We start from the raw sequence: 25,388 nt of genomic DNA, 5'->3' as shown, positions 1-25,388 counted from the left end.
GGCTCTGCACTGTCAGCACAGAGCCAGACACAGGGCTCAAACTCACAACCCGTGAGATCACCACCCAGGTGCCCCTCATATATGCTTTTATAACCAATTCAGAAGGAAATTACACTGTGTATGTGTATGAGTATGTGTGTGTATATCTTTCAAAATTTTTCTATTGGAGTATTAGGATAATTTCTTTTAATATCATTAAAGTTAATGGTGAACTTCAATCCTAGTGATTGGCTATACATAATTTTTAGATAATACAGAATATAATGAAAAATGTATAATTCTATGATGGAAAATATAAGTGTTCAATTTAAATCAAGTACACAGATATGTCTAACAAGAATACTTTTTTTTTTTTTTTTTTAGTAATGTCTCCATTCAACATGGGACTTGAACTCGTGACCTCCAGATCAAGAGTTGCATGCTCTACCAACTGAGCCAACAAGGCTCTCCTAACAAGGACAGTTTCATTGGTGATTAGTGAGTTTAAACAAAGATCATGACATAATGACAAAACAAAAAGATGATAGATCTTGACAAATACAACAAGCTAATTATATTTTATAGTTAAGTAAATTAAGGAGACCAGCATAGGACTATTGCTTGCTTTATATATATGTTAAGTGATCGCTACATCCAACGTGGGGCTCGAACTCACAACCCCAAGATCAAGGGTCACATCCTCTACAGACTGAGCCAGCCAGGTGCCTCCATTTACTAAACTCATTAAAACTAAGAGCTGGGGAAAACTTCCATTTGGCATAAATGGAGCATTCCTTTTAAAATTTTAAAGTAAGAATTATGCACTTTTTCTTTGTATTAAGAAGCCAACAAGTTATAATGATCTTTCTCTTTTTACTGTAAAATTTGAATCACCTGAACTAAATGTAGGATTGAATAAGTGTTTAAAAGGCTCTTTATAGTTGCTTTACAAAGGAAATGTTAAATGAACAAAGGAATAGATTTAAACTGGTAGCAGAAACTTATTGGGTTTAAATTAAGAACCATGAATTCTATTGAGACCTTTAGTATATCAGAAAACCTTGAGAATGTAAACTATATATATCCTGACACATTAAAAAAAGTCATGTTATCTAATTGAAACTCATATTTGAATAAAATGGTCAATTTGTCATCTGTTGCCACTTTCAAAACAAGATAAACTTTAAAAATATGTGATGGCAAATAGCTGGAAGGGTAAACCATCTAGTGTCAGAATCAAATATGCTTTTAAGCTACGCACATATGAATAAATACACATACTGACCCTAAATGTCTGCCTCCTGTTACCTACTCTGGCCCATTTAAGTTACACCTGGAAGAACAGAACTCTTGTTCTTAAAGAGAACTCTTGCAGCTGTCCCGAAGACCTTGCATTGTGAAGGATTTAGTGGTGGGAGATGGAAGAAGGAAGGAGTGATAATTAAATTAAAAGTGATTCTACTACTTTGTGCCATGGTTCCTAATTTGAACATTACTCCATTATAGGGCTAAGAGATTAGATTTAAAAAGAGGAAAGGAACTGGTTTTACAGTTTAGGCAATGGTTGGGATCCTGAAAAGTCATAATAAGAAAAATATTTAAGTACAAAATTTCTAAAAATAAGTAGAGTGTTAGTAAGAATGAGGAATAAAGGGAACTCTCGTGCACCACTGGTGGGAGTGCAAATTGGTGCAACTAACATGGAAAACAATATGGAAGTTCGTCAAAAAATTAAAAATAGAAATACCATTATGATCCAGCCATTCCACTACTGGGTATATAACTGAAGGAAATGAAAACACGAACTGTAAAAGATATATACACCACTATGTTCACTGCAGCATTATTTACAATAGCTAAGACATGGAAGCAACCAAAGTGGCCACTGACAGATGAATGCACAAAGAAAATCATCTGGAATGATACAGGTTTGAATTGTATGGGTCCACTTATATGTGGATTTTTTCAATAAATACAGTATAGTATTGTAAATGTGTTTTCTCTTATGATTTTAGTAACATTTTCTTTTCTCTAACTTAATTGTAAGAATACAGCATATAATATACACAACATACAAAATATGTGTTAATTGTTCATGTTATCAGTAAGGCTACTAATCAATAGTAGACTATTTATAGTTAAGTTTTGGGGAGTCAAAAGTTATATGTGGATTTTCAACTCTGTGGGGAGGGTCAGTGCCCTTAATCCCTGCATTCTCCAAGTCTGTGGCTTGTCTTTTCACCCTTGACTGTCTTTTGCAGAGCTGAAAATTATTTTAATGAGGTCCAGCTTATCAATTCTTTCTTTCTTTTATAAATCATGCTTCTAGTGTTGCCAAGTAAAAAGCCATTACCAAATTCAAGGTCATCTAGATTTTTTCCTATGTTATCTTCTAGGAGTTTTATACTTTTGTGTTTTATAGTTATGTCTGTGATCCAATTTGAGTTAATTTTTGTGAAGGGTGTAAGGTCTGTGTCTAGATTCACTTATTTTGCTTGTGGATATCCAGTTATCTCAGCACCATTTATTGAAAAGACTATCTTCTACTTTTCTCCATTGTATTGCCTTTGCTCCTCTGTTAAAGATCAATTAACTATATTTACGTGGGTCTATTTCTGTAACCTCTATTCTGTTTCACCTAATACATTTGTCTATTCTTTGGCCAATACTACACTACCTTGATTACTGTAGCTTTACAGTAAGGCTTAAAGTCAGGTACTGTCAGTTCTCTGAGTTTACTCTTCAAAATTGTATTGTTTTTCTAGGTCTTTTACCTTTCACATAAACTTTAAGATCAGTTTGTTAATATCCACAAAGTAACTTGCTGGGATTTTGACTAGGATTGCATTCAATCTATACATCAATTTGGGATGAACTGAATTTTTTTTTAATTTTTAATGTTTATTATTTATTACTGAGAGAGAGAGAGTGCGCGCGCGCGCGCAAGCAGACGAGGGTTAGAGAGAGGGAGACAGAATCTGACGCAGGCTCCAGGCTGTCAGTACAGAGCCCAATGCAGGGCTGGAACTCATGAACCGCGAGATCATGACCTGAGCCGAAGTTGGATGCTTCACCGACTGAGCCACCCAGGTGCCCTGGGATGAACTGACATCTTGACAATACTGAGTCTTCTTATCTATCAACATGGAATATCTTTCCATTTATTTAGCTTTTTCATTTCTTTCAACAGCTGTACAGTTTTCCTCATACAGATCTTATACATACTTTGTTAGATTTATAACAAATATTTCATTTTGTGGGGTGCTAATATAAATAGTGATACAGTTTTAATTTCAAATTTCATTTGTTCATTGCTGGTATATAGGAAAGCGACTGACTTCTGTGTATTAAACCTGCATCCTGCAACCCTGCTATAACTGCTTATTAGTTCTAGGAGATTTTCTGCTAATTCTTTTGGATTTTCTATATAGAGGATTATGTCATATGTAACAAAGACAGTTTTATTTCTTTCTTCCCAATCTGTGTATTTTTTTTTAAATTTTTTTTTAACGTTTATTCATTTCTGAGAGACAGAGTGCGAGTGGGGGAGAGGCAGAGAGAGAGAGGGAGACACAGAAACCGAAGCAGGCTCCAGGCTCCGAGCTGGCAGCACAGAGCCCGATGCGGGGCTTGAACTCACGAATTGTGAGATCATGACCTGAGCCGAAGTTGGTTGCCCAACCACTAAGCCACCCAGGTGCCCTGCAATCTGTGTATTTTTTATGCCCTTTACTTGTCTTACTGCATTAGCTAGAACTTCCAGTTCTTCTATGATGTTGAAAAGCAGTGGTGAGAGGGGTCATCCTTGCCTTGTACCTGATCTTAGTAGGGAAGCTTCAAGTTTTTCATAGCTAAGTATGGTATTAGCTGTAGGTTTTTTTGTAGATATTCTTTATGAAGCTGAGAAAGTTCCCCTCTTCCTAGTTTACAGAGGGCTTTTTATGATGAATGGATATTGGATTCTGTCAAATGCTCTTTCTGCATCTATTGTTAAGATCATGTGGCTTTTCCCTGCATGTGATGTGATGGATCTCACTAATTGATTTTCAAAGGTTAAACCAGCCTTGCATGCCTGGGATAAATCCCACTTGGTTGTGGTGTGTAATTGTTTTTATATATTGTTGGATTTGAATTGCTAATATTTGTTGAAAAATTTTGCATCTACGTTCATGAGAGAGATTGGTGTGTAGTTTCTTGTAATGTCTTTTCCTGGTTTCGGTATTACAATTATGCTGGCCTCACAGAATGACTTAGAAAGTATTTCCTCTGCTTGTATTTTTTGAAAGAGATTGTAGAGAATTGGTATAATTTTTTCCATAAATGTTTGGTAGAATTTACTTACCAGGGAACCCATCTGGGCCTGGTGCCTTCTATTTTGGAGGTTATTAATTACTGATTCAATTTCTTTAATAGATAAAGCCTATTCAGGCTATTTCTTCCTGTGTGAGTTTTGGCAGATTATGTCCTTTAAATAATTGGTTCATTGCATCTAGGTTATCAAATTTGTGTACATAGTATTCTTTTATTATCTTCTTAATGTCCTATGGGGCCTGAAGTGATGTCTCCTCTTTTATTTCTAATATTAGTAATTTGTGTCTTCTTTCTTTTTTTTTCTTAGGCTGGCTAAAGGCTTACTGATTTTATTATTCTTTAAGAAAACCTAGCTTTTGGGTTCTTTGATTTTTCTCAATTTGTTTTTAATTCCACTGATTTCTAATTTTTATTATTACTTTTTTTCAGTTCACTTTTAATTTATATTTATTTTCTAGTTTCCTAAGGTGGAAGCTTAGAGGATTAGTTTTAGATCTTTCTTTTTTTTTTTTCTAATAATGGATTCAATATTATAAAAATTTCACTGTACGCCTGATTTTGCTGATTTCCACCAGTTGTGATAATTGTGTTTTCATTTAGTTCAAAATATTTTAAAATTTCTTTTAGAATGTCTCTAGGCATTTGGGGATTTTCCAGCTGTCTTTCTGTTATTGATATCTAGCCTATCAACTGCAACATGATTTGAGAGCAGACATTATACGATTCATATTCTTTCAAATTTGTTAAGGTGTGTTTTATGACCCAGAATGAGATCCGTCTTGGTGCATGTTCCATGCAAGCTTGAGAAGAATGCATTCTCTGGTGTTGAATGAAGTAGTCTATATATAAATGCCCACTATATTCATTTGGTTGTCCTGCTGAGTTCAACTACATTCTTACTGATTTTGCTTATTTTTTCCTGTTTGTTGCCCTTGTTTTTTGTTCCTATTTTTGTTTTCTTCTCTTTTTCTTCCTCTTGTGGTTCTATTTGATAGGATTCCATTTTTCTCTTTTCTTACACATCAATCATATTTCTTTTTATTTTTTGTAAAAGTGGTTGCCTTAGATTTTGCAAGAATACATTTACTTTCAATATACCACTGTGAAATACCACTATACCACTTCACAGCAGGGCAAGTACTTCATAATGATGAAATAATTCTAATTACTTCCAGCCTTTATGTCATTTCTGTCACTCATTTTACTTATACATAAGCATATGCATATATATATACCTAATCCAATTCATTGTTGCTATTATCATTTTGAACAAATTGTTATCTGTTAGATCAATTAAAAATAAGAAAAACAGGGGTGCCTCAGCCGGCTGAATGTCCAACTCTTTTTTTTGGTTGAGGTCATGATCTTACAGTTTGTGAGATCAAGCCCCATGTCAGGCTCTGCACTGACAGTGTGGAGCCTGTTTGGGATTCTCCCTTTCCTTCTCTCTCTGCCCCTACCCTTCTCTCTCTCAAATAAGCTTAAAAAAAAAAAGAAAAAGGGAATAAGAGAAATAAAAGTATTTATTTTACTTTACCTTCACTTATTCCTTCTCTGAGGATCTTTTGTTCTTTATGTAGATCTGAGTTTCTGACCTATATTATTTTCCTTCTTTCTAAAGAGCTTCTTACAACATTTCTTGCAAGGCAGTTCTGCTGCCACAAATTCCCTCAATTTTTGTTTGTCTGAGAAAGTCTTCATTTCTCCTTTGCTTCTGAACAGTAATTTTTCAGGGTACAGAATTCCAGGTTGGAGTACTTTCTCCTCTCAACACTTTAAATATTTCACTCCATTCTCTTCTTGCTTGCATGGTTTCAGAGGAAAAGCTGGATGTAATTCTTATCTTTGTTTCTGCATAGGTAAGTTATCCCTGACCCCCATCTTCTTTCAGGATCTAACATTTTTTACTGATTTTCTGTAGTCTGAAAATGATATCCCTAGGTTTATTTTTTTACACTGTTTGGTGTTCTTTGAACTTCCTGGATCTGTGGTTTGGTGTCTGACACTAATTTGGGGGACATTGTCAGTCACTATTGTTTGAAATATTTTTCTGTTCCTTCCTTTCTTTCTTCTCCTTCTGGAATCCCTACTACATGTATGTTATAACTTCTGTAGTTGTCCCAGTTTTAGAATATTCTGTTCTTTTTTTTTTTTTAGTCTGTTTTCTCATTGCTTCTCAGTTTTAGCAGTTTGGGTTGAGATTTCTTCAAATTCAGAGATTCTTTTTTCAGCCATGTCTAGTCTGCTAATAAGCCCATCAAAGGCATTCTTCATTTCTGTTCAAGTGTTTTTCATCTTTAGCATTTCTTTTTTGTTCTTTCTTAGAATCTGCATCTCTCTGCTTACATTGCCCATCTGTTCTTGCATGCTGTGTACTTTATCCATTAGAGCTCTTTGCACCTTAATCATAGTTGTTTTAAATTTGCAGTCTAATAATTCCAACATCTCTGCCACATCTAAGTTTGGTTCTGATGCTTGCTCTGTCTCTTCAAACTGTGTCTTTTACTTTAGATATGTCTTGTAATTTTTTTTTTTTTTTTGACAGCTAGACATGAAGTATCAAGTAAAAAGGAATTGCTAGAAATAGGCCTTTAGTAATACGGTGGTAATCTGTGCGGGGGGAGGGGAAGTCTTCTATAGTTCTAGGAGTAAGACTTAGTCTTTCAGTGAAACTGTACCTCTGGACTATGTACTTTACATGTGCTTCTCAGTCTTTTTCCCCACCTTTGGTGGGACAGGATGGCTAGAAGAGGCTGGAGTATTTCCCTTCCTCCACATGGAAGGCCAGAGCACTCGGAGCTGGGTATTTCCCTTCTCTCAGGTCAGTTAGGCTCTGACAGAACGCTAGCGGGTTAGGCTCCAGTTAAAGTTTCTCCTGAAGGCAGACCTTGTTAAGAACAGGATGCTCTGGTGTATTTCAAAATGGTTCCTTTCCTCTCTCCGTGTCAGAAGCACAAGGGAATTTTTCTTGTGTGAGAGAAAACTTGTGAGAACTTGGTTGAGCTCCTAGAGGTAAAAATCACAAAAGTGTGGGGGCCCTGATGACTAGGTCCCTTGGAGTCTTAGTCTCTCAGATTTGTCCACACTGAACTTCCAGCAATTCATCAGTTGATGTTTCCCTACCTCAAGCACTGGTTCCTGCAGAGGTTTCTGCTCTTGTGAGCTGTGCTTCTTTGTATTTACCTGTTGGGTCTTTTCAATTTTGGGGGTAGTGCTTTGCCCTGTGACCTCACTTCTGACAGATCTCAGAATGGTTGATTTTTTGGCATGTTCAGCTTTTTACTTGTGGGGAGAGAGTGGCTCCTCTGAGTTTCTTATATGCTGGACCTGAAATTGAAAGTCCCTTGCACAAGTTTTTGAAGTTTATTCTGCCTATTGTGGGCTATGTGGGACTTTATCCTTCCACTGCTTTTCCCTTCCTGAACTACTAACATGGTATACTGCAATGTTCTAGCTTTCATCTGGCATAAAAAGAGCACCAATAAAATAATACTACTCTGTTCTTTTCTCAATCACTAGTAAGTTATTGCATTACTCTGTCACACTATATTGTATTCATGTTAAATTTACACCCTAATTTAGTGAGTAGCAAGAAATTAGCCTTATTCTATGAAAAGTATCTTTCAATTGCAACTACCTCGGCAAAAGAAAGGTTTTGTTTTACATCTATTGGTACATTAGTAAACATGGAATGTTTGGTCATTCTGACATTCGGAGAAGCCAACCTAACATCAGATTTGTCAACACATTAAAAGGAATTATTCAGTACCAAGGTTGTTGTAAACACTGCTATAAATGCAGCACTAAAATCTCATGATAATAGTTTGCTACAGTATGCTCATCGAGCTATGTAGAAATAGATGTATGATAAAGAGTTCTCATAGAGAAAAGCCCAAAACTCAGAAGATTTTTTTATGTACACAAGTTCCAGTTTGAGAAAAGCTGATCTTATGTCACGGAAATGAAAATCTTTAAAGTTTTAAAATAAAACAAAATACTTTAATGAACAGATATTCATTTAATGCTGCTTTAGTATCTTGAAAAAACTACAGATTTCTATGACTTACCTCAATGCATGGCATTCTCCCAGAAAAATTTGCAGCTGTATAGCCAAATGTGACATTTGCTATAAGCTTAAGTCCTAGCTGACGTGCATCGAGCATTCGTGAAAGGGCTCTGTCCTGCTTGTAAGCCTTCATGGACTGCTTCACCATGAGTCTAGTCTTCAAAATTTCTTCAAGCATTCTTGGTAGCACACCCTTTCTTACTGAAGGCTATTGTAAAGAAAAAAGAATATTTAAAATCCCTTAATAGTTATAGATTTAGATAATTAAGAAGGAAGTACAAAGTATAACAATGGCCAACTGTCATGAACTGAAACATACTAACAATTGAGTGGCCACAGGGCCAGTGGCCATCAATACAAAATCATCACATTTTCCTTCTTTTGAAGAGCACTTTTTTTCCTAAAAGTTCCTATAATGTTTATAAATCTAACGTAGCACTATTATGTGAGTTCAGAGACCTCCAGAAAGGAGGATGTCAAGCTAGCGCATAAGAGATCATACAACAAGTTCAGAGGGAAATTTTGTCCAAAACTTTGATCCAAACCCCCACTCTTTCAGAAAGACACACGGGATTTGTATCACTCATAACAAACCTCAGTTTTTAAAGATCTCATCCTAATGACCCCACACAGTAATCTGCATGGAACTCCATTTATCTACCTTGGAAGAATGATGAGCTGGGTTGACTCTGCTGACATTCAAACCTGCAGTTCCAGGGACTCTAGGTATTTCAAATCTGATGCTTAGACCACTAAGCCATCCCCTCCGGCCTATATTTATTAGCAATCTGGAAGAGGGGATGAATAGTGAGGTGATAAAATTTGTTGATGCCAAAAAAAAAAAATCATTTGTATTAATCAAGACTAGGGAGAATTTATGAGAACTCCAGTAGGAATGAAAACCACAAAACAGTATTAACTTTGAAGATGATTCACAGACACGTGCAAGGTAATGCATGTCGGACTGAACAATTAAAACCTTAGGTATAGGATAATCACACTCCTGAATATTAAAAAATCTTAGTTTTATTAAGCTTTACATACTGGGTCAAAATGTAGATGCAAGTTTTAAAAATGCTGTTAAAGGGAGATCATATATAACAAGCTGCTACATATGTGACAACGAAAACATATTCTAACCTCTAATTCATTCTGTGTACCTTATGAAGCAGTCACAATGTTTTTGTTAAGATGTAATATATGTTATGTTAAAGAGGTAATATTTTTCAAAGAGGAGTATGTCAGTCTCTGGTGAGAATCTTCCTCCTATCTAAATAGCTAATATTTGGGTACTCTTTAAACACAGCATCCTCTTACTGGTAGAAAATGATGCTACTTTTGCTAAGTACACCAGAATGAATCTGAGGGCTTGTGGGGTCCATGCTACCATCAACCACCCTACTGTACCGTGATTCTAATACAGACTCACTGCTAAGGAAATAGAACAAAAAAGGAATGAAGTTGGCATAAAAGAGGCAATATACTCTTCTCCTAGAATCTCTCCTCTATTTGTCTTTAATTTATTCATTTATGAGGCTCTTCTTTGTCTCTTTTATGGGGAGATTAGGGCTAGAAGAAAAGAGATCCTATTACTGGTTTGGGTATCTTAAAAATGCAATCAATAAATATATTAGAGTATCATTTCTAAGGCAGTCTTACTTTAAAATACTGTAGGGCAATTAGAATTTACATATTAGAGCAATTCAAATCTTTTAACATTGTTGTGATCGTCAATTAGCTAGTCTCAGATTCTAATAGAGGTCAGAAGGCACATATGCACATTTCTTTCAGTATTTTATTAAAAACTAAAATCTAACAAAAGACTTTAAATCTAAATTCATGCAAAATAAGACAACTGGTTTTTAAAAATAATTTCTTAGAAAATTCCTATAATCTTTACTTTTTAAGATAAGATATTCAAGCAGACTTGGGCTTTTTTCTTTGTATTATATGCCAACAGCATCTAAACCATTAGCTCTCCAAAGGTTAAGCCACAGTCGATACCTTTCACTTATAAGAGAGTATTACCTTGACAAAAGCTATTCCATTGGGGGACACTGTGATATCATGCCTAATTTGGTAAAGTAAATCTGGAGGTACTCTTAGAGAGGTACAGCCAAATTTGAACTCATCATACCTATTAAGAAAGAAAACATTAAGCAAATACTTCTCAAATCATAGAATAGCGATACTAGACAATTTTAGGAATCTGATTCCATTAGAAATTCATTTTCAAATATCTAAGCATGAATTTATTTACTTAGCAATATCGTTATTTAATTACCAAATAGCAGTTCTTCAAATTTTCACAAATTATTAAAAGAAACATTTCTTAAATGGCATTATCCTAAAATTTATGGGTAATCTATATTGAAATACCAGATTTCAACTCAACATATGATCACCTTACACTAAGTTCCTTAAAGAAAAATTTTAAGCCTTAAATAAAAAGATTATAAATAACTTTTCCAAATTCTGTTCTTAATAAAAAGACAGGATTACCAATATAATTTCCACAAATGCTTTCTAGAAAGGAATGAGTATACTCTAGGTTAACACTACAATGCTTGGTTTTACACATACAATAATCATTATAAATGAAGACTATTTCTTATATGAGAAAAATACACACTCCTTTGAGTATTAAAAATGTTATTCTCATTCAGTATACAATTCAGTTGACATGAATATATAAAACCTAACATTTAACAATTTAACTTAAAAAAATCATAGACTATTTTAAGAAAAGTCAAGAAGAGGCGATAGCTGGAGACAGAAGATCATAATCCTTAAACTGTTCCACTGAAAAGTGATTTATATCAACAAATTAAATTTAACTCTCATTTGAAGAGACCACAGGGGGCGTCTGGCTGGCTCAGTCAGTTAAGCATGATTTTTGCTCAGGTGGTGATCTCATGGTGGTGAGATTCAGCCCCGTGTCGGGCTCTGCACTAAGTGTGGAGCCTGCTTAAGAGTCTCTCTCTCTCTCCTCTCTCTCTCTCTCTCTGCCACTCCCCTGCTCACACTTTCTCTCTCTCAAAAAAAAAAAAAAAAAAAAAAGAGAGAGAGAGCATGCATAGATATACACAGAGAATGAAACAAATGAGCTGCAAGACTGATCTATTCATAGTCTTCTTCATATGAATCATCCATTCATGATGCTGAATTAGTCATACAGTTACCCAAATCCAGGTCAATTAGTATGGTAACAACAAAGAATGAATTAGCTATGCTACAGCCCATCCACCTTGCTCAAAAGGACAGTCTCAAATGCAAAGAGACACTCAAAAAAAGTCTAATTTTAGTAAGAAGTACAAGCACAACATAATTATAAATATGAAAAAAAAAAAAAAACTTACTTTCCCAAGTTCTCCACATGGCCAAGGCAGGTGGAAAAGCAGTAGTTATATGCAATCACAATCGAAGGATATAGTGACTGGAAATCCAAAACGAGAACAGAATTGCTGTAGAAGCGGGATTCAGGCTCCATAATTAGGGGAACACACTGAGGGGCTCTCATTTGGGATCTTTGCTGAACACTAGGTGTCACAGGAATATAGTTCATTGGTTTGGCAATACGCAACATCATTGATTCCACACGGTACTGCAGGCAGAGAGGTGGAAGTAGGAAGAAAAGAAGAAACAGTTTAAATAAAAATATATTGGTCTCTGAACATCTGATAATTATTTAAGGGGATGTTTTGCTCTTCAGAAGAAGGCTGCTTTCTTACAATGCAGTTATATAATATAGGTTACTTAGTCAGCTTTCAGGTGCCAGAGAAGGCATTCATAAATCCTTTTCTTGTATTCCTATAACTTATATAAAAACTGTAAAATACATTAAATATCTTATAAGTCAATTTTGGAAAGAGACACAATTAGATTTCTTCTTATATTTAAATACATCTATTTAATAATAAACAGATACAGGAAAGACTGTATAGTTTAACAATTTCATTTGAAAAGTTGGCCAGTGGTCTTTGACAGATTTGAGAAAGTTAGAGAGTGAAAGTCGGGAGACTTGAGATGGATAAATCTCAAGTTACTCCAATTTTCCGAGAAGGAAGGAAACACAAGGATTCCAGAACTGAACAGTAGTCAGATTAATACTGGTCCCTCACAAAACTGAATCAAGCAATTACTGTTTATAACATCCACCAATAAACAGATAGTTTGGAGTATTAGAAAAAGAAAGCACTCACAAGAACCAGCATGGATCACAGAAATGTTCTCATGTGGTTTTAAGGTATCTTTGCCTTTTCAAATTGTTTTTAAAACTTGTGGAGGGATATAAATTAAAAACTTGTGGGGGGGATATAAATTAAAAAATTAAGCAATACAGTTAACTAAACAAACATGTTTATTTTATATTTTTAATGTTTATTTTATTTTTGAGGGAGACAGAGAGAGAGAGAGACAGACAGACAGACAGACAGACACAGTGCAAGTCAGGGAGGGGCAGAGAGAGAAAGACAGAGATACAAAATCCAAAGCAGGCTCCATCCAGGCTCTGAGCTGTCAGTGCAAAGCGCAATGCGGGGCTCAAACTCACAAGCTGTGAGATCATGACCTCAGCCGAAGTCGGTCAGTCAGGCGCCCCATAAACATACTTGTTTATTAATAAACACGCCAAATTAGAGCTCTGTGGGGTTAAGGAACCTAAGTGAGTTAATGTAGTATCCCTGATGTCTAGCACAGTGCTTATTTAACACACTAAAGGTATTCAAATCAATATTTGTTGAATGAATGCATGAAATCCTTTTGGGTGATGCATCTGACGAAATCTCTCATATCCCTGGGAAATTAATTAAAAAGATACGAATTAAATGACTTTATGATCCTATTTTTAACTTCTTAAAAAAGTGATACAGCCACTTATATTGATTCCCAAATCCTCTTCTTTATTTTTATATTAAACTTATTTGTGGGGCGCCTGGGTGGCTCAGTCGGTTAAGTGTTTGACTCTGGATTTCAGCTTAGATCATGACCTCATGGGTTTGTGAGTTTAAGCCCTGCATTGGGCTCTGTGCTGGCAGCACAGAGCTTGCTTGAGATTTTCTCTCTCTCTCTCTCAAAATTAATAAACTTTAAAAAAAAACAAACCTTATTTGTTGGGAAATAGGAGACGTTGAAATTAGGAATATAAAACAAAAGAGAGGCTGACTTTCTTTGATGCTTCCCTAGTTTTAAGGGGACTTTGAAGGCATACCTGATGACACTGATATTATTCAGGCAAAAATATTCTCACAGACACAGCCACTGAGTTTTTCAACAGCATAAAAAACTTAGCAGTGGCCAGAAAGTTGGTATGGAGAGAAAATAAAAAGTGGAACTGTTAAGTGAAATTAAAGCTTTTCCAGAAAATAAATTACAAGATATGATTAACCAGCTATATATTAGTTCGTACCACATAGAAAGTTCAAAATATCAAATCACCTCAAACATCTCACAAGTTATCACTCACACATAACTTTCGTGGTATATAGGGAGAACTGATTTCCTACCTGTGAACCCCTTGTGAGTACATGTAAAAACTGAATGCCAAAGAGTCTAGCCATTTCACTGGTTTTCCCAATCAAGTCCAGCTGTTCTAACATTTGGAGATTTCCACGGACACGGCTAATGTAGTGATCAACCATTTTCCATCTGTTAAAAGAGAATCCATGCTATGAACATTAGGAAAAAATTTGGACACTTGAAACTAGTACTGTTTTAATTCTTGCCAAAACCTACACATTAAAAATGAGGATTTAAGGAGGGAGTCATGGTGTGAGTCTTTAGCAAAATATGTAAAGGAGTTAAACATTAGAAAATTTCATATATTTCAAGGGCATAAAACCTAGTGAAAATATCAAAGTTTAAAATAGTACTTGCGATAAGGTGGTAAGATTAAGGATAATTATTTTCAGTATTTTGCTTGATGTTGCTCTATTTCTGTTATAAAAAATTAACATTCTCTCTTAGATGCCACTGCTGCTGATGCAATAATTACACAATTATAATTTATCACATATACGTTCTTAAAGAACATGAAGGCTGGGGCGGTGCCTGGGTGGCTCAGTCGGTTAAGTGTCCAACGTTGGCTCAGGTCATGATTTCGTGGTTTCTGAGTTTGAGCCCTGCATAGGGCTCTGTGCTGACAGCTCAGAGCCTGGAGCCTGCTTCAGTTTCTGTGTCTCCCTCTCTCTGTGCACCTTCCCCACTTGTGCTCTCTCTCAAAAATAAATAAAAACATTAAAAAATAATTAAAAAAAAAAGAATGTGAAGGCTTTGGGATATCACCGTAACTACCAGTCTAACAGCATGCATTGTCTGTTAATGGGAAAAAATACAATAATTTGGTGAGTTAGGAAAATAGCTTTAGTGAGGTTATACATGGGGTAAATATGTCAAATCAGTATTTTCTATGAAAATACTAATATTCTGTTCTTTGACTTAAACCTTTACAAAAATTAAACTCTTTACCCTAACATGTTTTTTTTAATTAAATAGACTCCAAGCCCAACGTGGGGCTCAAACTAACAACCCCAAGGTTAAGAGTCACATGCTCTACCGACTGAGCCAGCCAGGTGCTCCTTCCTTACCTTTTTTGTTAAGAAAACAAATAACAACAATAAACCTTCCCCCAAAGCCATAAACAGAAGTTTTAAAGAATAAAATTTATTCATTTAATGATTAAGGTTCAAATATATTGCAACCTTTAAGTATATCTTTTAGAATAGTCATAACTGTTCAATAAAGTTTTAAAAGTCATGATACATGATTCATACATGTAGAAAAACTAGATGTAAAATAGCGCAGTTGCATTGGCAAATGGTCTGGAAATTCCTCAAATTGTTAAACATAGAGTTACCATGTAATTCACCAATTCCACTCCTTAGTATATATCCAAGAGGAATGAAAACATACATCTACACAAAAACTTGTACATGAATGTTCTTAACAGCACTATTCATAGCCAAAAAGTGGAAATAACCCAAGTATACATCAAGTGATGAATAAATAAAATGTGGTATACACTCATACAATGGAATTATTACTTGGCAACAAAAGGAAATGAAGTACTGACACATGCTACAATATGAATTAATCTGGACAACATAAACTGAAAGCAGTCAGTCACAAAAGGCAACACATCATATGATTCCATTGCTAAGAAATGTCCAAAATAGGCAAATCTATGGAGACAGTAAGTAGATTAGTAGGGGTGGGGGTAGAGAAGGGAAGACTGGAGGGTGATGGCTAGGAGATGCAGGGTTTCTTTTTGGAATAATGCAAATATTAAGATTTATTGTGGTAATGGTTGCACAACTGAATATACGAACAGCATCTAACTGTACTATCTATCTATCTATCTATCTGTCTATTCATAAATAGGCTTCACGCCCAGCACAGAGCCCAACATGTGGCTTGAACTCAAAACCCTGATATCAAGACCTGAGCTGAGACCAAGAGTTGGGTGCTTAACCAACTGAGTCACTCACCACCCCTAACTGTATGTACACTTTAAATGGGTGAATTATATGGTATGTGAATTGTATCTGAATAACAGCTAAAAAGAAATAACAAAAACCTATCTTAAAAACTTTATATAATTATTCAATTTTTAAATAAAATAAACAGAAATACTATTCTATAACTTGTATTTCTAACCTAATATATTGTGACTGTTTCCCCACATTTATGTATTTTATAGCTATTGACTATTATACGAGTTTATGATATTTACCTTACATGACTATTACATCATTTATAATTTAGTGGCTTGGTTTTGAGTATCTTTTATTACTATAAGCAATGCTATAATGAATATCTTTACAGTTGAGTCTTTGTACAGATGCTGAAATATTTCCTTAAAATAAATGCCTAAATATGGTCAAAGGTCTGCTATGATTTAGTTTTTAAATTTTTTAAAGTTTTTATTTGAGGGAGAGAAGGAGGGACAGAGCATGCACAAGCAGGGGAGAGGGGCAGAAGAGGGAGAGATAATCTTAAGTGGGCTTCATGCTCAGCCCAATGCAGGACTTGATCCCACAACCTTGGATCATGGCCTGAGCCAAAATCAGGATCAACAGACTGAGCCACCCAGGAACCCTGATTTTGTTTTTAATATTAGTCTCACACTACTTTCCAGAGGGTTTTAATAATTTACATTCAAACTAGAGATGATAAAGTGCTTGTTTTCTTGCATCTCTGTCAATATTGGGGATTATAATTTTTTAAGTTATTACTAGTTTATAGGCAAAAAAAATGTATCACATTTTAATATATTTTGTTTCACATTATTAAGGTAATCCTTCAATAATACAGATTTGGCAAATGTGAATCTGAGATAACACATTATATGTGGATTCAGTCAGTCCCTTTAAAATAAAACAAAATAGATCTAATGACTCATGCGTTCTGTGGTCATGGATGGTCAATGACCAGCTGAGTTCCCAGATTCTTTTTTCTGCTTAGTCTGGTCTACTGTTGGACCCCTCTAATAAAGTTTTCAGTTCAGTTACTGTGTTCTTCAGTTCCATGATTTCTCTTTAGTACTTTTAAATATTTTCTATCTCTGATAAAATTCTTACTTTGTTCATGTACTGTTCTCTTGACCTTGGTGAGCATCTTTATGACTGCTATTTTGACATCTGTCAGGTAAACCATATAGCTCTGTTTCATTATGGTCAGCTTCTGGAAATTTATTTTCTTCCTTTGTTTGGAGCATCTTTGCCTGATTCTTCATTTTCCTTGACTCTTTATGTCCAACATTAGACAAAGCAGGCATTTCTCCCAGTCTTCATGGACTAGCCTTATAGTCCAATCATCCCTGCCAGAGATTCTGAGGAACTCTACCAACTCTTCCCCTTCCCAGGAAGAAGCAGGCAGCTGTGGTTTCTGTTCATCCACTGTGCTGAGAAGGGGGAGTTATGTTACCTGCTAGTCCAAACCACTATCTTTGTTCTCCTCTGGCCAGCTGGACCATGCCCTACTTGTCAGAGCTCTAAGACTAGAAAGACAGATGGAAGTTCTTTGTGTAGCTGTGGAGGAGTTGGGGCACTGGATGCATGTATCTCTTTCTCTCCCCAGGGGTAAGCTGGGAGGTAGGATTTTTCATCCACTCACTCTGTGGGCAGGGGGAAGGATCTATGGCATCTACCAGCCCATACCACCATCTCCATTCGGCTCTGCCGGCTAGACTGTGCTGGTTGTTAGAAACTCCTTGGAAAAGTTGGGGTGCTGGACATGCAAACCATCCTCCCATACCCTTCCCTTAGAGAAGCTAGGGGCCTTTTCCTGATCATATGGCCCTGTGCCAGAGGCAGGGTCCCTGGCAAGAGGGTGTCCCAAATCTTCCAACCAGCTTTGTTGAGTCTGGTTCTGCATTCACCCAGGGTGCAAGAATCTTTCAATCAGTTTCTGGGTTTCTCATAAAGGGAATCTGTCTGTGAAGCGTTGCTGAATCAGTGTGTTCATAGGGGAAGGAGGGCCTAGGATTTCCTACTCTACCATCTTGCTGATGTCACTCTGTATCTTTCCTAATGTATATTTTTAAAGTATTTAAAACATGGACTTTTTAAATTAAAAAAGCAATCTTTTTAACATAAAATCACCTTCATCCCTAACTTCTAGACCTATTTGGTTAGCCAAGTGATATAAAAAGAGAATGGAATTACACTGTGGACTTAAAAAAAAATAAACATAGTGTGACAATGCAGAATTTTGTTAGGTAATTTTGTTGTTGTCGTTAAAGAATTATGCCATCCTCCTAACACTTTGTGAAACTCAAGTGTGATAGGCAACACAAAAGAGGAAGAGGAAGGGAAATATAAAGTATAAGCTATTCATGATAGGCCTGGGTAGGTGGTGAACTTAGAGCATCTTGAGGGTACAGGGTATTTTTTGGGACAGGGCATGTAAGAAGGTGACAAAAAAAGGAGATTTAAGAATTCTAAGTACAAATTTCTTATTCTGAACTTTTTTCTTTGGATTGGCTCTATCTACATCCAGGAAATGAAGAAAAACATTTTGAACGTTATCTTCTTGAGCTACGTAACTCTACTACCAATACAGAGCTCTTACCTCAGAAACTGGGATAGTATTTAATAACTATTGCTTGGAAAGCAGATGAAATCAGAATGCTACTATGAGTTCTCTAGATCAGTAATATTGGGGATTAGGAGAGGTTTTATAGACTGATAGAGGAATCTAATCACGAAACATAGTATTTTATGGAAAAATACATTCTAAGTCCCAAACAACAAAACTTCAGGAACATAACTTGTTTATATAAATCAAGGGTTTTCAGGAGACCGAATGTGAATTCATAAAAACAAAGTGATAATAATCAGGGCTCCTCCAAGCTTTACAAACAGATTTAATACAAGAAATTCTTGACTAGCAAGTTACTCTAATTTCTGAGACCATTTATAAAATATGTATATATTTACTTAAAACACTGTACAAAGCAAATGCAAATTAAAGAGTATGACTCACTTTGTTGGTAAAAATCCATTTAAATTTTTAAAATAAAATTGTGTGATCTTCCAAAGTATCTCCAAAGAAAGACTGTATGGACTCTCCATGTAACACAAGCCATCTAACATAAATGGTCTAATGTCTAGTTCAAGTCCCTTATGTAATATGTTAGGTCCAGCTCTTGATTTCACTTGGCAAGAGCAATAATTTATCATCCTAATTAGAGGTAGCAAAACATGCATTTACAGCACTTCAGGGCTTAAAAATAAACCAATAAATGTAGTTTTCAATGGTAACTTTAATATTACCATTAAAAGTTTCACTTTAGGGGTGCCTGTGTGGCTCAGTCGATTAAGCATCTGACTTTGGCTTAGGTCATGATCTCACGGTTCGGGAGTTTGAACTGTCAGCGCAGAGCCCACTTGGAATCCTCTGGCTCCCTCTCTCTGCCCTTCCCCCACTCACATGCACACTCTCCCCAAAATAAACATTAAAAAAATAATAAAAGTTTCATTTTATTTACTGGTAGATAACTTCTTCTAAACTTCTGTTTCTATAAGGCTTTCATTATAAGCTTAGTGCTTTCTGTGATTTCAGTTTACTTGAGATTCCTCAAAGGAGACTGCAGATGACATGCTCAGAAAGCAGTTCCCCTAAACACATCAAGTTATTTCTAAGGCTACATCTTTCCAGCCTCATCATCATGTGGCCTTCCAATTCAATAAGCAGAGCTTCATTCCTTTCAAACATCAGACACATTAATTTCATGGCTTTTTTTCTTTATATAGCTATTTTTTAAGCTTATTACTATCATTTTACTTTCAACTTAAGGAAAAGTAGAGGTGGGAACTTTCACTTCTGACTATGACAGAACAACTGGTATTGGACTAGTCTGAAGCTGCTTTGATATAACAGTTGAGATGATTGTTTCTGGGCAACAAACAATAGGCAATGCAAGACTGTGCTTCTCGAGAGAAGAAAAACCCATGAGGTGAACCCCAGCCCACGAGGAGAAAACTTCCTAAAATATACTGCCGTATACTACAGTCTAAGTATAGTGTGGCTGTCTTGCTAAGCCACGGAGACAGAGATTAAAGTTATGCAGTTTGTAGCTGGAATCTATGGGACAGGGTATATGTGCAAGGAGCAGAGGTTAGCAGTCAGTAATCCAGGTGGGGGGTTCCTGTGAGTGACTGGCCCAGGGCCACACTGAAAATGAGGAAGATGAAACCATATGAAGCTTACTAAGGAGAGCTGCTGTGGGCTTGGGTTTGGAATTAAACTATTCAGACAGTGCTGGGGTTGGAGGGCTAGCAATGCCAGAGGAGAGATGTCATTATCCCTTTATTAACAATTGGGCATCCAGCTGAGAGCCCAGAAAAACTGTGCCTTCAGAGGCCTTTGTCCTAGAGCAAGGCCTACTCTAGACAAACCTCAAACTAAGCACTAGCAACATGCCAATGGGATAGAGTTTGGAGACAGAGTCCTGCCAAGTTTGAGGAATGTAGGAAACACCTTGGCTTTCCAGAAAACCACCTTAACAAATAAAAACTAGGTTTGCATAAGTTCAATAAGTGATCAGCCAATAACTGAATTGCAAACTAGAGCAAATATAAACATGCTTCACAGGAAGATAATAAATCTCCAGAATCTGTACAACAGAACATCAACAATATCCATTACATAATTATGCAAAGAAACAAACAAAAATATGACCCACAGTTAGGAGAATAAGCAGTTAAACAGAAGCTAATACAGAGAGAGCCAGGTGTTGCATTTAGTAATTATTACAAGTATGTTTAGGAATCTAAGGAAAAAAATATTCAAAAAATTAAAAGAAAAATAAAGCCTTAATGAGCAAATGAATAGGGAAACAAAATATGGAAACTCTGAAAAGAAAGAACCAAGTGAGAATTTGGGAACTAAAAATACAATAACTGAAATTCAAAAAGGTTATTCGCTGGACTTAACAGCAGACTGGTGATGACAGGAGTAAGTTAGTGAACCTAAAGATAGGTCGTTAGAGAAAGACTGAGGAAAACTGTACAGTGCCTCAAAAATCTGTGGGACACTGTCAAATAGTTTAACGCACGTGTAATTGGAGTCTTACAAAAGAGTGAGATTGGGACAGAAAAATTATTTAAAGAAATAGCCAAAAATTTCCTAAATTTGATGAAAAACATCAACTTAAATCTCTAGGAAGCACAGCAAACACCAAGAAAGGTAGGTAAATTTTTAAAATTTCACAATAGTGAAATTATTGAAAACCAAAAGCAAAGAGAAAAACTTTGAAAGCAGCCAGGAAAAAAAAAATTACAGAATTCTGCTTCAGATATTGAAAGCTATAAAGTACATCACTCCAGTCTAACAATAATAAAAAGCAAGAAAATCTACACAATCATGTTTTCTGGAAGCCATCTGACAGTTGCGGTTACAAGAGAATCAGGTGAACTAAATTTCACAGGGTGACAAACACATCTGAGGACACATAACTTATTTCATCTTTGGCAGCGCACTGGCAGCCAAGGCAGCTGCCATAAAATCATTTAAGAATGAAAGTTAAAATGTTAATAAATTCTTAAAGGTCATGCATGGGATGCATGATAGTTTAGAATCACTAGGAACCCCAGATACCAGAAGAGTAGTTTTCCATGGGCCCCCCATGAAAACTGGGGGCAGGGCACAAAGGATTGAAATCTTCCTCTGACTCATCTCTCATATGAAGCAAAGGCTTGAGGTGCTATGGGACTGGCAAGAAACTCTAATCCTCAGGATTTAAGCAGAGATCCATTATCTCTGGGGAAAGAATAAATGCAAAAGATGTCTAATGCTGGGAAGGGCAGGCACCCTCCCCTGTTCCAACTGTGTGCCTTGTACTAAGTAACAAGCAGCAGCTGTCTACCACTGGAAAAGAGGCAGGAGACCCTCCCATCATAGATTCCAGGCAAAGAAACAGTGCTGCTGAGGAAGGAGAGAAGGACTCTCCCCCTGGGGGAGAGTCAGAAGTCTGCTTGGGGCCAAGACCTGGCAAGGGTACAAAGCAGAAGTCCATTGCACTGTGAGAAGTGCAGGAATGTTGAGAAAGACTCATCCCTGAGCCTCAGGAGAATAGAAACTTCTAAAGCCTGACTCTGGACCAGGAGAGCTGAGTAATTCCTTCTGTTTGCATACACTGGAAAAATGAGGAGCATGACTGTTGATTTCTCATTAGAAACAATGGAGGCCAGAAAAAAAAAAAGGAGTGAAATCTTTAAAATGGTGAAAGAAAAAAAACACAAAAAACAAAAAAACAAAAACTCAACTCCAGAATTAGACACTGAAAATATCCTTCAAAAATAAGGTTGTGATAAAGATATTTACAGATAAAGCCTGAGAGAATTTGTTGCCAGCGGACTTGCACTAGAAGAATTGCTAAAGAAAACAATTTAGCAGTTTCTTAAAATGTTAAACACACTAACCATGGGACCCTGCAATTTCACTCCTTGAGAGATGAAAATGTATGTTCACACAAAGACTTGCACGTAGTTTTATTCTTAATAGCCTCAAACAAGACACAACTCAATTGTCCATCAATAGGTGACTGGATAAACTGTGGTATATCCATACAATGGAGTATTACCTCTTAATAAAACTGAACAAATTACTGGTTTACACAGCAACAAGGCTGAATCTCAAAACAGAGCATGCTGAGTTCTTGAAATAAGCCGGACAAAAAGTGGTAGATTGTAAATAACTCTATTTACATGAAGTTCTAGAATTGGCAAAACAGATCTATCGTAACAGAAATTCAATTAGCACTTACCTGGATGATTAATGGATAGGTAGGTTGACTGCAAAGCTCACGATGGAATTTTCTGGGTGTTCGAAATGTTCACTGTCTAGATTGGGGTAGTGGCTACAGGGTGTATACATTTTTTTAAAGTCATTGCACAATACAATTTAAATGTGTGCATTTTATTGTATGTAAATCACACTCTAATGATATTGATTTTACTAACAAAGAGTTATTATCCTTTTCAGAGTTATAAAACATTACCTGTACAGATCTGTCTTGTTATCAAACCAATCTGATAAGACTCGAAAGGTAAAGAGGGGAAAACGCTGATGAAGAACATGAAAGCTCACATTTTCAAAGGTGTAGTTAGTTAGAGCCACCTAAAAAAAAACAAAAAACCAAAAGAACCAAGACTTCATTATAATAATGTTTGTATTTACGAGCAAATTTGGTTCTAAGAGATCCAAAATAGTACTTGAAACTTTTCATACTAGGCATGAAAGCTACCTGCAAAAATGTTACAAGTGAACTATAAATAGTTTAAAACTACATATATATAGCCTTCTAGAGAGAAATATTCTGTCCAGAATTAATTACCATTTAATTGGAAAACAATCACACCTGATGAGTTCAACTTGGTCATGACATACTTCAGAGATCTCAGTTTTCATCACTTCTTTTTATACTCTATACCAATGCAAATACTGACAGAAGCATTAAATTTTTTTTTAAGTTTATCTTTTTTAGCACTCTATACCCAATGTGGTGCTTGAATGCATGACCCCAAGATCAAGAATTGAATGCTCTTCCCATTGAGCCACTCAGGCACCTCTTACAGTAAGAAGCATTTTTAAACACACTAATTTTCTGTTTTTTGCACACCTACTTTTTGGTCTGTGATGACATGCTGATTAACAGAATTCCACAGATTCAAGAATGAATTATCTAGTTAAGGGCAGGCATTCATTCTGCTTCCAAGAATTACACTGGTACTAAGACCCAATACGTGGACATTATAGAGTCAGTTAATTTCATTCCAAAAGCAAAAGATGAAAGGAAATGGCAGAAATGTTTCCCCATCTTCAAAATATGTAGGGAAAAGTATGTTAATGGGAAAAGAATACTTTTTTTAAAAAGGTCCAAATTCATGAAACATACCTCTACCTAGACAATGTCTCAAAAATACCTATAGGACAGAAGCAATCTAGACAATGGCAGGTATTTCAATGCATAATGGAAACTGAGGAATCAGCAGTCCTCATTCTCAGGTCAGCTTGGGATTCTGAGGAATAGTTCAGAAGCACTTCACATTTGTGTATTATAATTTTAAAATATTTTCTTTTCCACTTCTATAACCCAGGAGGTGTAAAACAGGGACTGAATTTTAAAAGCTCATCTCCAAAAGAATCAAAAGATCTTTGGTCTTACTTCAACAGCACTGGAATTAGTATACTTGCAAACATACACACACACACACACACACACACACACACACACACACACACAGAGTCACCAGTATAAAGCAGGTACTAACCCATTATCTTGGAAGTTAATCATCATTTTTTTTTCTTTTTTAATCATCATTTTTTTCAACAATCAGTAATGACCTGGAATATTTCTTTCAAAAATAAATGAATAACTCCTTTTATTATTAAGATCCCCACATTTGAGTGACTCTTCTACTTTCTAATGAATATTTTCATTTGGTTTTGTTTTTTAAAAAAATTCCCATTTAATGTTACAGAAAATGTAGCCAAACATCTGATTTCAGGTAGTTACATGATTACCTAATACACATATATCACTTTAGACCAAATCTAAACTTCTGCTGGAGTATATATCCTCATTAACACAAGAAAAAAGAAAGAAAGAAAGAAAGAAAGAAAGAAAGAAAGAAAGAAAGAAAGAAAGAAAGAAAGAAAGAAAGAAGAAAGAAACCTCTTCAGAAAAGGTCCTCTTGTCCTGTAGCTCTCTCATTAGGGAACATTTTGAAGCTTGCCATGTAGGTTGACCTATTAAGTACTAACGAGGGGATTCTGTGACTCAAAGTAAACTTAAAATCTTAAGAAACTGGTCCCCAATATCTGAGGCAGATGGCAGATCTGTGTTCTGGATTGATTTTATTTCAAATAGAACAACTTCATAACTGAATTAAGACTACACAAATATAAACTTATGACACCCACTCTACTTTGAGTTTTCCTGGTGTTCACAGGAACATAAATATACTTAGCTATATAATCTCAGCTGTGAGTAAAACTAAAGGAAGGAAACGTGAACTCTAAGATGATCTATCTTCGGAATATTCTAATCTATAGAGAGTGATTTACTCTGGAAGTTGGAATATGAATCCAGAAATATGAAGTAGGAGTTTGCAACTTGTTTTCAGGGGAAATCTAAGTAACTTCAACACTGAATAAATGTAATATGTAGATCAAAGTCAGAACTGATATAAATAAAGTGTTACAATGCTTGTCCATTTATTTATTGGTAGGTAATGGTCTGACAGAGGTGGGTTACACTTATCCATTCACAGAGTCAATGTGCATAACACAATGGTTAATCACTTTAGAAATAAACTTACTCAGAACTGGGAGAGGCAGAGAATTAGTTAAGGGGAATAGAGGAAATAAAGACGAAATCAAAGAAAAATGGAAGCAGATCATAAGCAAGCACCTGTGCCCTATATCCTCCATCACTTTATTCCCTCAGTTGCTCATTTCCTGAGTCTCCAATTTAAAATTTTTTTGACACATACTTTAAAAAAAGAATTATATTAAAATTTAAAGTGAA

At 35.8% G+C, this 25,388-nt stretch overlaps 1 protein-coding gene across 4 annotated transcripts in view; it reads right to left on the bottom strand.

Moving 5' to 3' along the window:
* Positions 1–25,388, bottom strand: part of REV3L (REV3 like, DNA directed polymerase zeta catalytic subunit) — a 174,140-nt gene that overhangs the window by 18,628 nt on the left and 130,124 nt on the right. For 2 of the 4 annotated variants that reach the window (XM_027057077.2, XM_027057078.2), the window contains exons 21-25: positions 22,857–22,975; positions 13,861–14,002; positions 11,716–11,960; positions 10,385–10,493; positions 8,358–8,564 (exon numbers count right to left, since the gene is read on the bottom strand). In XM_027057077.2, coding sequence (XP_026912878.2) covers positions 8,358–8,564; positions 10,385–10,493; positions 11,716–11,960; positions 13,861–14,002; positions 22,857–22,975 — 822 coding nt within the window. Of the gene's footprint in view, positions 1–8,357; positions 8,565–9,017; positions 9,145–10,384; positions 10,494–11,715; positions 11,961–13,860; positions 14,003–22,856; positions 22,976–25,388 lie in introns of those variants that run through there. The other 2 variants (XR_003419422.2, XM_053222364.1) reach the window with 2 other exon arrangements.

The sequence above is a fragment of the Acinonyx jubatus genome, chromosome B2, assembly GCF_027475565.1.
Source record: "Acinonyx jubatus isolate Ajub_Pintada_27869175 chromosome B2, VMU_Ajub_asm_v1.0, whole genome shotgun sequence".
NCBI classification, from domain to species: Eukaryota; Metazoa; Chordata; class Mammalia; order Carnivora; family Felidae; genus Acinonyx; species Acinonyx jubatus.
This window is presented reverse-complemented; position numbering and strand designations above follow the sequence as displayed.